The sequence below is a fragment of the Ptychodera flava genome, chromosome 20 (assembly GCF_041260155.1).
Source record: "Ptychodera flava strain L36383 chromosome 20, AS_Pfla_20210202, whole genome shotgun sequence".
Taxonomy (NCBI): Eukaryota; Metazoa; Hemichordata; class Enteropneusta; family Ptychoderidae; genus Ptychodera; species Ptychodera flava.
In genome coordinates this window covers 24,020,308-24,036,603 of record NC_091947.1, presented here as the reverse complement: position 1 = coordinate 24,036,603, position 16,296 = coordinate 24,020,308, and the positions used below count along the sequence as shown (strand labels likewise).

The following is a 16,296-nucleotide window of genomic DNA, read 5'->3' as shown; positions in this document are numbered from 1 at the left end:
CGAGCGATAGCGAGGCTCGCGTATATGTGTCGTAAACTGGTCAAAATCGACTGGCGTCCCGTTGCTAAGGTGGTTTATTACTATTATTATATCATAACTGGATGTTGATATTCTGGCGTGGAATAAAAAAAAAAGAATTTTATCTAATTAAGCGTGTTCCAACCGTGCCTTATCGCGAACATGCCACGGTTATCTTCACGTCCCGACCAATCAGATCACCTTGTTTTCGCCATCAACAAACTGGTATGATATAACAGTATATATATATATATATATATATATATATATATATATATATATATATATATATATATATATATATATATATATATATATATATATATATATACGTGTATATATATATATGTATATATATATATATATATATATATATATATATATATATTGTATATAACAGTATATTGTGTGTCAGCAGTGTTCCTCATTAGTTATTATTTTCCAGCTAGGCAAATGCTTGATAGTTGATTGAGGCCATAGAAGTGAAATAATTGGCAGGAAAAGACGAAAACGGCTGCTCCTACCAGTAAAGACAACAAGTAAACACGTAGACCATGTTGGTAGACAATAAATGATTGTAAAACACTAAACTGTGCCCTTGTTAATATTCGGAATGTCGCACAACTTTCAGTGACATTTTATCCTCCCGTGCACTTCTTGAAGTTGTCTTATTATTTTGTAAGATGCACATAGGACAACATGCAATTATTTCCTGTCGGTTAGCTGGTATTATTGTTTACCGATGAAACTCCCGGTTGTGATAATTTGTACTAAACTGAATAGATTTTATTATTTGTGGGATTATTTTGAAGATAAATTATGTTTTCATTGTCAGAGATTTATTTCCCAGGAGATTCGGATGATATACGTAACTAGGGTCGCTACAATAATTACAAGTGCCACTGACGTAATAATACAACCATTAAACCTTTTTAATCGGCTTGTGTCGCGTAGTAAGCTATGATCTATGGATTCATTTTTTCCAAGGATTTGTTTCAGAAAGAAAATATGTTCAAAGATACACTAATTTACTAGGCTCAAGCAAATAGTTGTATACGTTTTCCCGATGCTCACGTGGTATGACAGATGGCAAATCACGTCCCTGAGTGAAAAAAAAATATAATTTTATGAAATTGATTTGAAGAAAATATCTAGGTTTACATTAAATCGACGGTGTGTGCATCAGGGAAGGCAGTTTGCTATTTTCCATTCAATATACTGTGGTAATGCTATTTGTCAGCCTGTCTTCCATTATTTACCTCAGGGGAGTCACGTCCGACCGACACGACACAATAGACGAAACGTAATTTCTTGTCAAACGCTGCAAAGCATGTGAAAATCTGACGAGTACAAATTACTGCTTATATGCAGTGTGCTTCTTGTGAGAGCAAAACATGTTACTTCTTTCTCGTGATGGTCCAAGACAATCGCGAGGAAACAACTGCCACAGTGGTAAACAAGCCTATAAACTTAATTCCAGACTATTTTGAACAAGAAATTACCACTGATCGACGCTTCCCAACACGATCCTAGCCTACACACGGTTCATTTCTCGGTATGAGAGTGAGCATCTCCGTAAAACAAAGTGATTTTATGTACTGATAACATCACACGCAACAAAATGACACCAAATTGCAAATGACCATTATACTTTACTGACAATTGAAAGTCCAGCAAGTTTGAAATATTAATAAAACGCCTGCGACATGAAACGTCACAAAAGGTCATCTAAATAATGGCATGTCCCAAATCCATAGAGTTCTGTATCTCTCATGTATTCCGAAACTATCTTAAAGTTTCCGAAGCAAAGACTGCTCACCATGGCATTGAAGACTAGTGACGTATGATCCCAATTGAAGTGGTTGTCTACGTTATGAAGATAGTTATTTGCGTATGACATTAACACCACAATATCTGTAGTCTTTGCTCACGATCGAATGCACAGTTGTTCTCATTCTATAGATATCGACAGTGATGAAAGACTTTCATTCTCTCGACGAGAGTAATTAAACACTGCTCAGCAGAAAATGGACTGCTCCGCCAGACATCAAACCATACGACATGGAACTCGTTTATTAAAGCGTGTACATCGAAGGAAATTTAAAAACGAGATTATTTTGAAAATGCATTCATCCGTTCTCATCATCAGAATTTAGTGTTCGAGTTGTATGTTTGTGTGCCTCCTTTGATTTCTATTCATAAAAGTTAGGCAGTAGGCAATGTTGTCTTAAAATATGAACTCAAAAGGGGAACAAATGATATTTGCAAAATAAGATATTTTCTGCTTTTGTCCGCCATTAACTCAATTAACATTCTCTTTCTATACAACATATTGTCTGTTAGTCGTATTTGTCATGATTTGGAATGCAAAGAATATCAGCTTTGTAAACGGTGAATAGTAATAAAATTTTGCATTTCTACATCAAGTTTTAGTCTCCATTATGTCCATATTTAACAGCAGTATATCTAGAAGAAACTTTGCGTTAATAAAGAGCTTGAGCTTACATTTCCCTTTACGGTTCAAATTAGTCGTACACGTATCGCCATCTTGCCATTTTCATTGTTGCCAGTTTCTCTCTATGGAAAGCGCGTAAACTCAATATTATTTTGGAACCGATTGGCAAAGATACAGTTAACTCTCAATGGGCCAATTTGTAGACATTTTGCATCTGTCGGTACCGTCTGTTGCAACAATTTTAAGCGCATCAAAGTTGCGCAAAAACAGTGACTTGTCCATTTGTTCAAATCGATGGCAACCGACCATGAAATTAAATACCGAAACAGTGTAACGATAGAAATGGATCGTATAAATTGCATCAGGGGACACAGACTCATGTGCTTTTCGATTCAAAGGGTAGGTTTTTTCGATTACAAATAGATCCATTTTTGTCTGTATGTAGTAACTAGATCCACTGTATATCTAAACAGTTGTATTAACTATGTCGCCGGCGACTTGAAGTACAAAACATCCACAGAAACAGACGGAGTGACCCGATCGGATAAAAATTAGACGTACAGGTGGCGACATTTTCACCTTTGCTGGTTCTGTGCCGTTCTCGTTATCTGCCAGTGGCCCCACTACGTCTGGACCAACGCCATAGCAGATTGCGTCTCCGTCTCATGCTTCGGGCACAGCAGCCGACCTATCGGAAGGTTTGATTGGCTTTTGCAAAGCGCGAGATTTGAACGCGATCCCTTATGGCAGTGGTGATGTAATAAACTATAGCAAGGCGACTCGACTATAGAAGCTACAAAGAACGGCAACGAACAAGCACAGGCGGAAACGCCGCCATCTCTACACTTGATTTTAACTGGGAGTGACAGAGGATATCTGATAATTCGAACTCGCGCAACTTCACGAAAACATCATTATGCAATAGTTTCTCGACACTTAATAAAGCGAACAGTAAACTAGATCAGCGGGCAACTTTTTCACAATCTGGCTACATATGACTTGACACCTTACGCTGGTACTTTACAGCACAGAGTAACATAGACTATCTATCTTTCTCTATGTTTACAGGAACCATCGAGCTGAAGATGCACTGTTCTGATTGGATATACATGGACCAATCAGACTAATTCACCCATGCAGGCTCCCGCTTCAACGCATCAGTCAAATAAAAGAAGCAACCGGGTGATGTAATCTGCCTTTGAGTGTGCGCATATGATCTGCCGTGTGGAAACAAGCATATTACTTTTTGTGAGATGGATTCGCTGTGATTAACTCCGTATTTTAATCAGAAAAAAAAATAGTTATTTTTGTTTCATTTTGGCTGCAATGTACATGGCAAGGAAATCCGGGAAAGATAGTTGATATGATAATCAGAACGCATGGTCGTTACACGACTTTAATTCTTTTCAGTATAATACAGGGCTAAATCTTCTCTAGTGTATTAATATAATGTATCTCAACTTAAGGTGTCTTCTATGATTGATAAATAGAAAGAGACCGCCCAGGATATAAGTTATATGTCGGGTTTCTGTGCTCTACCCATACAGAAAGACATTTCATCAAGTTAGAGGATGAAAAATTACTCTGCGTTTTTCAGATTTGTGAGCTGAATTTCGATGTTTGTTTTTCCGGTCAAATTTATGTTTATTATGAGTTGCAAACCATCATACAACGTTGAAGTTGACATATCGCGAGAAAAAAAACTCTTTTTTCCCTTAGTCTGAGAGAGTTTATTGTAAGCTTACGATAGAATGTAATCACATGATGATATCATCTTTATGTTGGTATCACACGGTATAAGCATCAGAACGTCCGCCGATAACAATCATAGCGATAGCGTTTTTCATGCAGAAAAGTTTCATGTTTTTCTTAAAGAAAATATACATATGCATATACATATATATTTCTTCATCACAGTAATGTACTTTTCTCCACTCGTCGAACATATATCTCCTGCGTATCAATTGCCTACATCAATATCTTCTGTGAAAATGAGTGAATCGTGAAAAGTGCACAGATATTATACTCCGGCACGAATGGATTCGCATGCAATAAGTACGCCTTCATTACTCGTAGATTGTCCGCAGTGTTATAAAGCTTTGTTTAATATGGTTTCAAAGCAAGCTGCCATGTAAAAATTTCACGGTTCGGCGTGGGAGATCACAGCATACTTAGATAAGTAATCAGAGTATATTATCGGCGCTCGAACGGGAGCATTAACTCAGTACAGTGAACGGTTTGAACTGTTTAGCAACGTTACAAAAAAACATGAATGAAACGTAATACATAATTGTACAAACGTCCTCGTGTTTTCATGTCCGATGTGTATTTAAAAGATGTTTGATATGTAAACATCAAAACGTCACGACGTCACCAGCTGACGACGAAATAAGAGGGATATCATTTCAAATTGCAAAACATCAAACAAAGTCGTTCTGCTAGTTTTTTTTGACAAACTACCTCATTAAAGTCATTATGGGATGTCCATTCCAATGGTTATTTCCCTCACACGTCAAATAGTGCGAAATATTCATGACGTCATCGCTTCATGTACGGTTATTTGCTTTTTATTGGAATTTTAAAATTAAAATCTGAAATGTCGCTTGAAATTTAATTTTGTCATGTACAAATACACGTGATGCAATGACTTTTCTCGAAGTGAGTATGCCCGCAACTTCACTACACTTACTCCGTACATTATCGTTCATATAAACATCGTTTACGGTCCACTCAAGGGATGTGGCCGGTCCAACGTCATGGTATGTTTCGTTTTCTCAAGTGTTAAAATCGCGGTCCTAAATCATTGGTTATCGCATTTTTGAAACTTGAAGAAATTAACTTGTTACATGTTGCTAGTCCTTTGGGTTTTTTCGGAAGCTTTATCAGGTTGTTCAGTCTATTCTTAGATAAAATCTTAAGAAAGCATTTACCTTTAAAGGATTATGATTGGATGTAAAACGATACTGATGAAGAAAATCCTTCTTGTACCGTGCCATTCAGACTTTCAAGGTGTTCACTTTGCCAGCACCGCTCGAGTAAAATTTGTCAGTAAAACTACTTTTTGTTTGTTTTTTGTTTGTTTTGTTTTTATTTTTTTTTTTATTTTGGCTTTGGTTTTTCAGTGGTAATACCGCACAAATACTCTATATTTTGGAACACGTCGCAATAAACGCATATTTCTAATATATTTATGGTAGTTTACTATTCCATACTTATTATGTGTTTAATGTGAGAATAAAATGCTGGTGTCGTTCTAGAGAATTCGAAGACAGCTTGCACTGACTTACACTTGGTCCAAGTTCATGATTTAAGTAATTTCTCAGCTATTTGTGACTATTCACGAGAAAATACGTGAGCGCGGTGAGCGCGATGGAGGTGGGAGTGTCGGGGAGCTATCCTCGGAACTAGCAGCGGATCGCATTCAGCTATGCGTTCGCCTTTATCTAATGGTGAACCATCTTACGATCACTGAAATGAAGTAATTTGGGATAAAAATAGCAAAGACAGGTCGTTTCGAGCGGTTTCTTTTTACTTACCGTCTCGACCAAAGTCTTTTGTTAACTGTTTGCACATTCAAAACTTACTATCAGTGTATGACGGCAAACATAGAGATATAAATGAATCGCGAAGGCAATGTCTATTCATGCTTTATTAAAAGTAGTGTACCGAATAGTTGTAAAGGGGTGAGCAATACGTGACAGTTGAATTAGATCAAGGAATCGAAAGACTTGTCAAAATTCGCAGATCACGAACACATTTAAGCAAACGTTAAACGAAACAAGCGAATTTATGGTGACCCTTTATGACTTTCACTAGTCATTCTTTTTCAGTCTTTTGTGAATTAATGCTCTCTAGGGAGATATTTGCGGTTATAGCATTTGCAGGTACAACAGTTATCGGTATCTCTAGCTCATTTCTGTCTGGGTAAGATAAAATCAAGAGTTTGTCCTTCCAAAGGTGTCGCACTGCGCTGAATATCTGTACCAGCATGTATGGCAGTTTCTGAATTTTAAAATGTCTCAATGCAAAAAGGTCATTGTCTCTCTTCAGTAATGATGTTCCAAAAGCAATATACGAATTCATATTAATCGGTAGACATGTCCCTATACCCGATTTCACAATTCCGTCAGCGAAAACCAATTACTTTATGTACACATCATCAAAAGGGGTTATTTTTTACAAGCAGCCTTAAGGCGAACGATATGTTTTGTTAAAGCTAAAACTCGCAAATTTACGCAAAGGCTATTTATCACTGCACAAATATTTTATCCCCTGGATAATAACTTATTAGATGACCATGCCTTTCTTTTCGGTGCATCGATTGTCTGAAGTGGCAGATATGTGGGAAAATATAAGCTACACTATCATATTATCCTTGTAAAACATTTCCTGTTAATGTTTTCCCAGGGATACAGTGTGTTGGAAAATAAAGAGGCATCATATGATGAAGTTAATAAAAACTTCGAGTGTATTGGCTGCTCCGCGAGAGAGCATCAATGTCGAGGTAAAGCGTGACAAGTTTCAAAGACAAAATCAAAGGATATGTGAACCTGTAAACCATGGTTGCATCAAGGAAACGCGGTAGATTAGATCTCTTTACAGTGGTTTGCTTTGAAGCATTGGCATTAGATGAGTTTCATGTTTCTCTTGCAAGTATGTATGATCATACCGCATTTATTTACACCTGTAGTCTTTTGTCGACTATAAGTTTGATAGTGATCCCTTTAATCTTTGTACTTTATATGAGTATTTTCAAAAGTTCGAAATTAAATGAATCTTTGATCTTACATCATGGTCGAACTCACAGTCGAATCTTTCAGTGCTCAAACATTTGATGTGTCTCTTGAGTGATGACTTCCTACACCTAATTTTAGATTTCAAAAGCTCTGGACAGTCTTGTCCCATGAAGTGACAATAATTTTATCCAGTTTCGGAGCACCGGGGGAAATGTCCACTTGAAACAGGAAGATTAATAGTACTGTGAAAGAGGCAAGGAAAACGATACCCAGCTGTAGGTTACCAAGGATATGCACAATATGATGGATTGAACCACTTCGGTACAATCTATAAAGACCTTTCTTTTCAACTCGTCAAAAAAGGGAGATTTACTATATGAATGGAGAGACATGTCCAGACAGTCAAGGGCAGTTGTAATCTTGGAAACAAAATTAGGTACAATGTTTGAAAATGACGAGATGAATGCATGCTACGGGATTAGGTGCTGTTTAAATTGGGATATATACACAAGGGGTTTACAGACTTGAATCCTTTAAATTCGATCGTGAATCAGAAAGAAATTTCATTATTGCATGTACTCCTTAAGCCACAGCTGTGTTCCGGAAATGCACACATCGAAAGATAGTCGAGATTTCGTAGACACAATATTTCATGCCGGCCGACGGCTAGGAAAATTCTTGATTAGAAACGAATTTTAATCTCAGAGCGACGGGAACTCATTCGATGAACAACGAGATCACGTATTGTCTTGTTTGACCATAAAAGCTTCGTTTTGACAGATTAAAGATATCAACTATACATGACAGTATTGTACTGATCTTTTATCGCAGTATAACAAGTGGCCTTCTGTTGATACCCTACAGATACAGACACCTCATGGCGACAATAATTTACCAGCACTCAAATTTACGAGACAAAAACGTTAAAATTTGTTCAGTTTTAGGTTACTTATTAACTGAAGCAACCCTGTTCACTTCGATGAGATATTTGACTTTTCGAAACCGTGTTACAGGATTTGATGATATCACTGTCGTGCATTGGTGTGCTCGTTTCCAATGCTAGTACTCGGCTCATTCCGAAAACATCAAATTTGTCGTAATTCTTGCAACCATGGAAACGGAACCCGGCGGTGTAGGCCCGGAGACATACCCTATTTAATCGTTTATGAACGCCATTATTCGTCTTCACCATCTGACGAAGAAGATAAAAGGTTCTACCGATGCCCTATTCTTAAGCCTGCTAATCTATAACGACGGCATGGACGGGCGATAATCAAGATTACCTCTGTGAAATTATATCGTCCACAGACAACATTACATAAAAGTAAAAAAAAAGTATTTCTCGTAAAAATGAGATTTGGAAACATCTCAGTAGGTAAAGTCAGGTCTAGACTTTTTTTATTTCTTGACTCTTAGTTTCTTCGTCATCAAAAATTGCCGGCTCACCATGGCAACGTTTACGGAAGCAAAGAAAATATAAATCATTGAGTCGTTAGATGGACACACTAGAGTGACACAATGTAATGCACATGGTGTCTTTACTTGATTCCATTTGTGGAACGTCGTAAGGCGCACGCTTCGTTACGTCATTTTCTCGTGCAGTTGATAAAATAATCGCCGAAAAGACACGGCAAATATCCTGAGAAAAGCTAGTAAGATTGAGCTGGCAGTGGTCAAAATCTTTTAAAGAAAGAGGTGTCCCGTCACGATCTAGCTGAGAACAAAATTATTCCATCATCAAACATACCGTATGCATCTACGCCAATGCAGCAGTAACAAAATAAACACACAGCTGATTAAATGTCAGAGTTGGGATGAAAGAAACGACAAACCTATCTACACATGCGAATTTAGATAAAATCCAGCCAATTAAAGATGAAACATAAAAAAAGAGCAAAGGCTTTGATGCACTCAAAAGGAATTCGGCTACCTTTTGTTATTAAAGTCACATGTTTGATTTTTCCAGGGACAGGCAATAACTGTGCTCAGCGAAAACTGTTATAGTGTCACTGATATTCCATGAGTGAATATGGATGACGCGCCTCTTTTACCATATATGGATATATGCAGATTTGATCCATACATGAATAATGAATTATATTCTGTGTGAAATCTCCATATTAAGGTAGTATGCGCCTCGAAAGTGAAAGCCCTAAAATTTTGCTCAAACTTTCCTCAAAGAACATTTCAATCTTTCTCTTTCAAAATCAAGAATAAAAACCGGGGGTCACCGTGCAAATTTTGGAATTAGAGAAACAAATTACTCAAGATTTACCGATATTTGAAATTCAAAATGGCCGCCATCACTGTGTTAACTCTATGGAGAAAAATAAATTTTCGATTTTCGAAAAACTAAGGCGGCGAAAAGTTTTCTTACACAAAGAGCTTTAAAATGAACACCTACAAGTGGTAGATCAGAAAAGAAGATTTGAGAGTCCGAATATCTGTCCCGAGGCGCCTTCTACCTAAATTAGCTACAACAGAATACAATACTTAGAATTAATATGATTACACGTGCAGCAAAGCTTAAACCAGCATTGATTCAATTCAGTAGGAAAACAAGCCACGTTGCTCTATCATATTGCTTAACAGCGTATCATGTGTTAAAATTATTTCGATTCCGAGAAATCGTTTATCAAATACTGGCATGCGACTGCTTCAAAACAGCAGAGCGTAATATTTTAAAGTTACCTGTTTTTGGAGAGCCGAGAACCGTGTTCGAGAAAACGAATTTGTCTTGTATGAAATCCATTTGCATGCATTTTTCGGTGTGAGCTGTACTCAGAGCAGCGAATTTAGCAATAAAATGTATCAACGTAGAACACAGAGTGCAAAGGTCAAGCATTGGTATATAGGCCTATGTATGAGTAGAAGACAACTATGACCAACAAATGAAACAGAAATTTATTATCCACAAGGCGCCGTATTTGCGTCGTCATATTACTTTAGATTATACTACAACTTGTTTGCAGCGACCTCCCAAATCAGCTTGGTAAATTTATTACATTTTGAATTTCAATTCTCTGTTCCCTTGATAATCAATCGAGATTAGTCAAACTTTGCCAATTCCGACGTTGGAATGAAAAATCGCACATGATGTTCACATCTTGGTCTTATCCTGTTCACAGAAAAAAAAACATGCAACTCAGTCACACTCATGGTGCAGAATTATAGCGGAAGACAGTTCCTGAACTGTCACTGTGCTACGCCTGAAAAGAACCGAACCGCTAATTTTACACTCTAAATGATGTGACGTGTTATCAAAGAAAAGTGGATTTAAACGCAGTATTCTATCGAGCGTACTGGTAATTTCAACATCTACTTTATTTTCAAATTATACAAGATGACACACATCCCGCCGAGGATGTAACTGGCGGAATGAGCCAGATTCTGGTCGCACGGTGGGTATGACAAAGGGTTACAGAGTGACGCAGTTGGCTGGAAAAGAAATTCTGCCGAACACCTACCTTTGAGGCACTACTTTATGAAAATAACTTTCTCAAAAAAATATTCGTCTCCGAAAGAGGTTCAGCTCGTTCCATTTGTCATTCATTGCCGAAATGGCATTTCGACAACTGTGCAACACATGGCACACGAAATGACATTTCGTTAAAATAACAGCAACCGCACGACGTCGCGTTGATCGAGCTCTAAAAGTGGTCCATTCTTGTGAAAGTCTTTTGTTAGAGCACTCGTGATATCGCTGCGACTCCGTGGACTCAGCGTAAAGCTGACGCATTGTTGGCTTGCGTGGTAAAGACACTTTTGACACAATGAACTTGTGTAGAATCGGATCTGAGATTTTTGTTTATATTGAGGAATGAAATAGAGAAAATAAACGATAACGACATACTGAATCCAGCGATCTACAAAGCAGGTATCAATTTTACAGCTCGTTGGATTTCAGGATTTCATAACAATTTTTGCAGTCTATTGTCCAAAACTATTCTGTGACATTCGCTGTGAATGTATTATGACGTATATGGGGCGCGGTGGTCTGAATATCTAGAACTAAAAAACCTACAAGAATGATGCATATGAGTGAAACTATCGTAAATTACTTGAAATTATAGAATGTCACTAATCCGGAAAATTTTTAAAAAAGCATACATAAATCTAAAGTATTAACAGCGCCATATTTATTGAAAGTGCGGTACATTGGACGCTCACTGCGCTTATTTTTCAATCTAGATGCAATCAACCGGAAACAATCGCTTTTTAATCTGGTTCTCAAATGCCCGGAAAATTGTGAAATTGAAATGTCCGGTGTAACCATATGCTGAATATGAAACTAAGATGCGAACGGGTTCGATAGTCTTAACGACCAAGCTCCGGAACAACTCTCCGTTCAAGCTTATATAGACGGAATGCTCTAAATTTGGAAAGAATGGGATACATATTGCCTTATCTCTAGCACAGGTTTCTCATTATCCTGAAGGGGTAGGTTTCATCAGCTTGTATCTCTGAAGAAACTGAATAAATGAACACAACTTCAAAGGAAAGCAAATAACTCGCATTTATGCGAGAATCAGCGATTGGGAACTGGAAGTAGTCAGTTAGAACATAGACGATAGAAATTCCTCATCTGTCTATGGTTAGAACAACAAACATCAGCAAAGAATGCATGTGATGTCAACGACAGGAAAACCGCAAAAACAGTGCAAACAGGTATTGCACCAACGAATAATAGTACGTTCATAAAAATGTTCTGTGTTATCTTTTGTCAATCATAAGCCTTAATAAACAGGTTTTCCAAACAATGGCCCTCCCCATTATGTACTTTTAGTTGTCTGTTCTCAGTACTTGCAGTCGCTATCCCCATAATAAAGACAACTTCTTATTATCGTTTATGAACTTGGAACATTTTAGAATGTAACGATGTAAGAATTTTTAATGACACCACTGGTGCCTTTCTGGTGGCTCTTTATCATGTGCTTGCCATATAAAAGTCTACATCATTGAGATTTTACTTTAAGGATAGACATGTATCTCTCAACTTTCCAGTGATAAATATTTATCAACGAAGTGCAAAGTGAGCCCTCTAACGATACGCAATCATAAATACATAAGATGTAACTTGTAGGTGGGACAGTCACAGTCAAAATGAATGCCGTTATATATGTTGTGGCACAAATTTAGCGTGGCGAATTGTTACAATTCCGTGAAAAGTGTTAAATCTATAGGTGGGAGGAAAGCACTTGTATGAAATATTCTAATGGCATAGTTGACAGTATCCTGCATCACCCCTATTTGTAACAATCAACCCTATTTGTAACAAAACCTAATTTTCAAAAAAAACTTGGCCGTATTTGTTGAAATCTTGATGAAATATGCATATTCCTCATGTTTGGGGGCAATTTTCTTTTTTTTTTTTTTCTTTTTTTTTTTTTTTTTTCTTTTTTTTCCTTGTCGAAACTCATTTTTTCTGAAACTGCTTTTGCTACAAATTGGGTTAATTGTTACAAATAGGGGTGACGTATCAACCTTATTTGTAACAATCAACCCTATTTGTAACAATCAATTGTTTGTAACAAAAAATTGCCCCAAACATACAAATATGCATATTTCATCAAGATTTCAACAAATACGGCCAAGTTTTTTTGAAAATTAGGTTTTGTTACAAATAGGGTTGATTGTTACAAACAGAGGTGATACAGTATCCTACGTAGATCTGAAATTTCGCAGCCATTTTCACACAGGATTGACAGACGACTACCGCTCTCTTCGTTTTATACGAGCCTAAGCACAGTTCCCCTAGACGGACTGTGGCCTAAGTCACGTTGTACTGTCAGAGGTGTCAAAGGGTTGATGGCTGAGATAGTCTAGAGGAAAATCGACTTGGTCATTGTGCGATCAAAGGACGAACATTCTCTCTAACAGACTGAACATTATTTCCCTAGGGATATGTAGAGAAGGAGGACACATTGAACAAAGTACGCTACAAAAAAGATATGACCTTTCTTGCTTTAGTTTTCCAATATATATTGACTTACATGGCAAGAGTCAGTTAAATTTACAATAATATTGATAATGTCAAAATTTTCACCCAGTGACAACACGTTGGAAAGGCCTTGTACCCAGAATACGTATGTTCCCTCTGACCACATTTTTGCAAGCTTCTCTTCCAGTTACTGAATAAAAAACATTACTGAATAAAATATTCGATCTACTAATAAAATTGTTGGCACACATACACATTTTGGGTGACTTTTCATAATTTTGAACCACTGCGGGAGTAAAAGTACGAGAGAAGGGTGCAGGCGAGGGCGAATATGAAACAGACACGGCTGCGCGCAGCTTTGGTCGAGGCATACTCTCTACACAAAATGAAAAATCTTTCATGTAGCGTCACATGTAATAACTCAGTACAGCATTTTCACGACACGTTTTATTCGATCAATGACCGGCGATAAATTTTCTCACACAACAATAAATTTTCGTCCTCGCTATAGATATGTAAAGTAGGGGTGACGAATAAGAGGATAAACACAGGCATCGGACCAAGTCACACTTCGTTAAGTAGCTTAAACTGTGTACCGTTAATCCGTGCGCAGTGCCGACAATTCTGCAAAGAGTAGGTAGTTAATTGCACGTAAGCCTGCAGCGACGCCAATGAATCACAAACTAGGCGAAGCGTGTTTTACAGCTCATGTTCAGAACCCGTCAAGGTGAATATCCGGTAGACGTCGATGTCTGACGTGGTTAATCCTTCGCCGTATAGGTATAAAACACATGATGTCTGCGACCCAAGAATAGTGTACTGACTTGGCAGACATCCTTTGTATTGCGTTGTTTTTGATAAATGAATTCTCAATCGAAGGCTCTGTGTAATGAATGGGTTTTCACAGACTGTCCAGGTAGCCTAGGTAACGAGCAGTTACATATTGTCCTCTTAGTGGTACATCCGTTTATAAAATAATCTAATCGTAGAATTCCCCTCTTTAGAGCAGAAGAAAGCTTCGCACAAATTTGCACTTTCAAGATGCAAAAGGTATGATCAAATAAAATGATCGATGGATAATGATAACTTATCTGAAATCTATAGAGTACGTAGATGTCGGCGTCAGAAACAGATACACTCATGCCCTCATTGTAACGGTGTCAATTTTTGTATACAAAACGACACGATATGCTGCGTGATAAAATTTATCACCACGTCTATTTATGAACATCATTCAACCGAGAGTTTTTCCGGTTTCGCAGTCAAGATTCTTCGGCGATGAATAAAGCGGGAGATCAGTGCCCCTTCCGAGTGCGATTGATCAGCAATGCGGCAAGCATGATTCTGATGAAACGTTCAGGGGATTTTATTTTGCTACCTGCGACAAAGGTTGTGCCAGTGATCAAGTTTTGTTTAAATTTCGACTCAAAAACGCATAAAACCCTGGCCGTGTCCAGGCGACGGAGCCATAAACACAGATATTGCATTAAGCTTGAGTGTTATATGTTGCTGAGTATATAGTCATCGAAAATACTTTTAGGTATAGACAGCTTGTCAGGAACAAACGCTCCTTACTTAGTTTTAATGCCTGCTATCGAATACGGAAGCTCAGTTTGGAATGCTTGCTTAGATTTACATCGAAGGGTCTTGCATGAATCGATCAAGAGAGCTTGATTAAATAATCGTATACACCGCACACGGAGAAATATCTCGGAAACTTTGCATTGATAAATGGGTACTAAAGACTTTCGAAGGCTGATAACAAACAGGAATCGACTATGCTTCCACGCTGCTGCCATATAAACATTACATCAACATTTGGATAACAGCTTGCAATTCATAACATAAAATCTTATTTAACATATTCACTGTCTGTCTGTCTGTCTCTCTCTCTCTCTCTCTCTCTCTCTCTCTCTCTCTCTCTCTCTCTCTCTCTCTCTCTCTCTCCCCCCCCCTCTCTCTCTTCTCTCTCTCTCTCTCTCTCTCTCCTCTGTCTGTCTGTCTCTCTCTCTCTCTCTCTCTCTCTCTCTCTCTCTCTCTCTCTCTCTCAGAGAGAGATTTTAAAATAGTTGCCACTATTGAACGACCACCAACTGTAGATGGGGATATTGAGGATACATCATATTGAGGATACATCATAAATGGGAATTATTGAAAATCTGTAATTCGAGGATTAAAATCGCCAATACGAAAGTTGTCACTTTGCAACAAGATGAGTTTAGTATAAAAGATTGAAACTACGCCATTTCGCAAAAGTGAAGTACATTTACGCGTTTCTTTGACCACTGGAATTCCCGTGTTCAACTGCTGTAGTCGATGCGAAAGCCTGACTGGTATACAAAACTCACTCGGGCAACCCATCCGTACTAATTCTTGACGGGCAAGCTCCGCATCTGAGCTGTCAATCGGACACGATGTGGAGGGCACGTGATAATCTATGGTAAAAGACAACGCAAAGTTATGAAGTCGACATTTTACTCACCGCGACGAAAGAAAAGCAGTAGGATCTCCAGTGCATGTATATACTCCACTGGTTTCTCATCGCTGACGTTATAGAAACTGGTTGTGTGTGATCTCGTCCTGCACCGCAGTAGAATCTGGTTGTGTATACACTCTTACATTAACCGAAGACAATGCAGAGCATGAGTAAACATCGAGTCACTTCTCTTAATATACGACGCAAGGTTTGTATTATCCGCATTGCAGGGCCTCTCCATAGTGTATGAGAAACCGGGGGATGGAGAAATATCCAATGTGTGCGTACCTTTGCGAGATGAGTCCCCCGTTTGACGTAGTGTTTAGACATGTATCTTGTGACAGATCTATTAATTTGATTCGATTTATTTTCATTTCAGTGAAAATTCATTTCACTTACTCGATAATTACGTGGTCTGCTTCTATTTTTGTTTGACAATATCTGTTTTATTATTTTCATCATCTGACATTTCTGGTCGTAATACTTTGTGATTGACATTCTGGATGCGAAAAGTATAATTTTCTGACACCGCAACTGTCTATCTGTTGTCTGATCATTAAAGTCACCGCTGACGTCAGCTTAGCGTATTTTATTACTAACTGCGATCCGGACCACTGTTTGATATATTGAACAAATAGGGGCATCCGGGGACTATGTTGGGCCTGCGAAA

General features: G+C 37.9%; 1 protein-coding gene across 1 annotated transcript in view; it reads right to left on the bottom strand.

Moving 5' to 3' along the window:
* Positions 1 to 15,848, bottom strand: part of LOC139120366 (adhesion G protein-coupled receptor L4-like) — a 53,756-nt gene extending 37,908 nt beyond the window's left edge. The window contains exon 1 of the mRNA XM_070684714.1: positions 15,633 to 15,848. Within this exon, the coding sequence (XP_070540815.1) occupies positions 15,633 to 15,692 (60 nt within the window). The 5' untranslated portion in view covers positions 15,693 to 15,848. The remainder of the gene's footprint in view (positions 1 to 15,632) is intronic.
* Between the last annotated feature and the right edge of the window lie 448 nt (positions 15,849 to 16,296).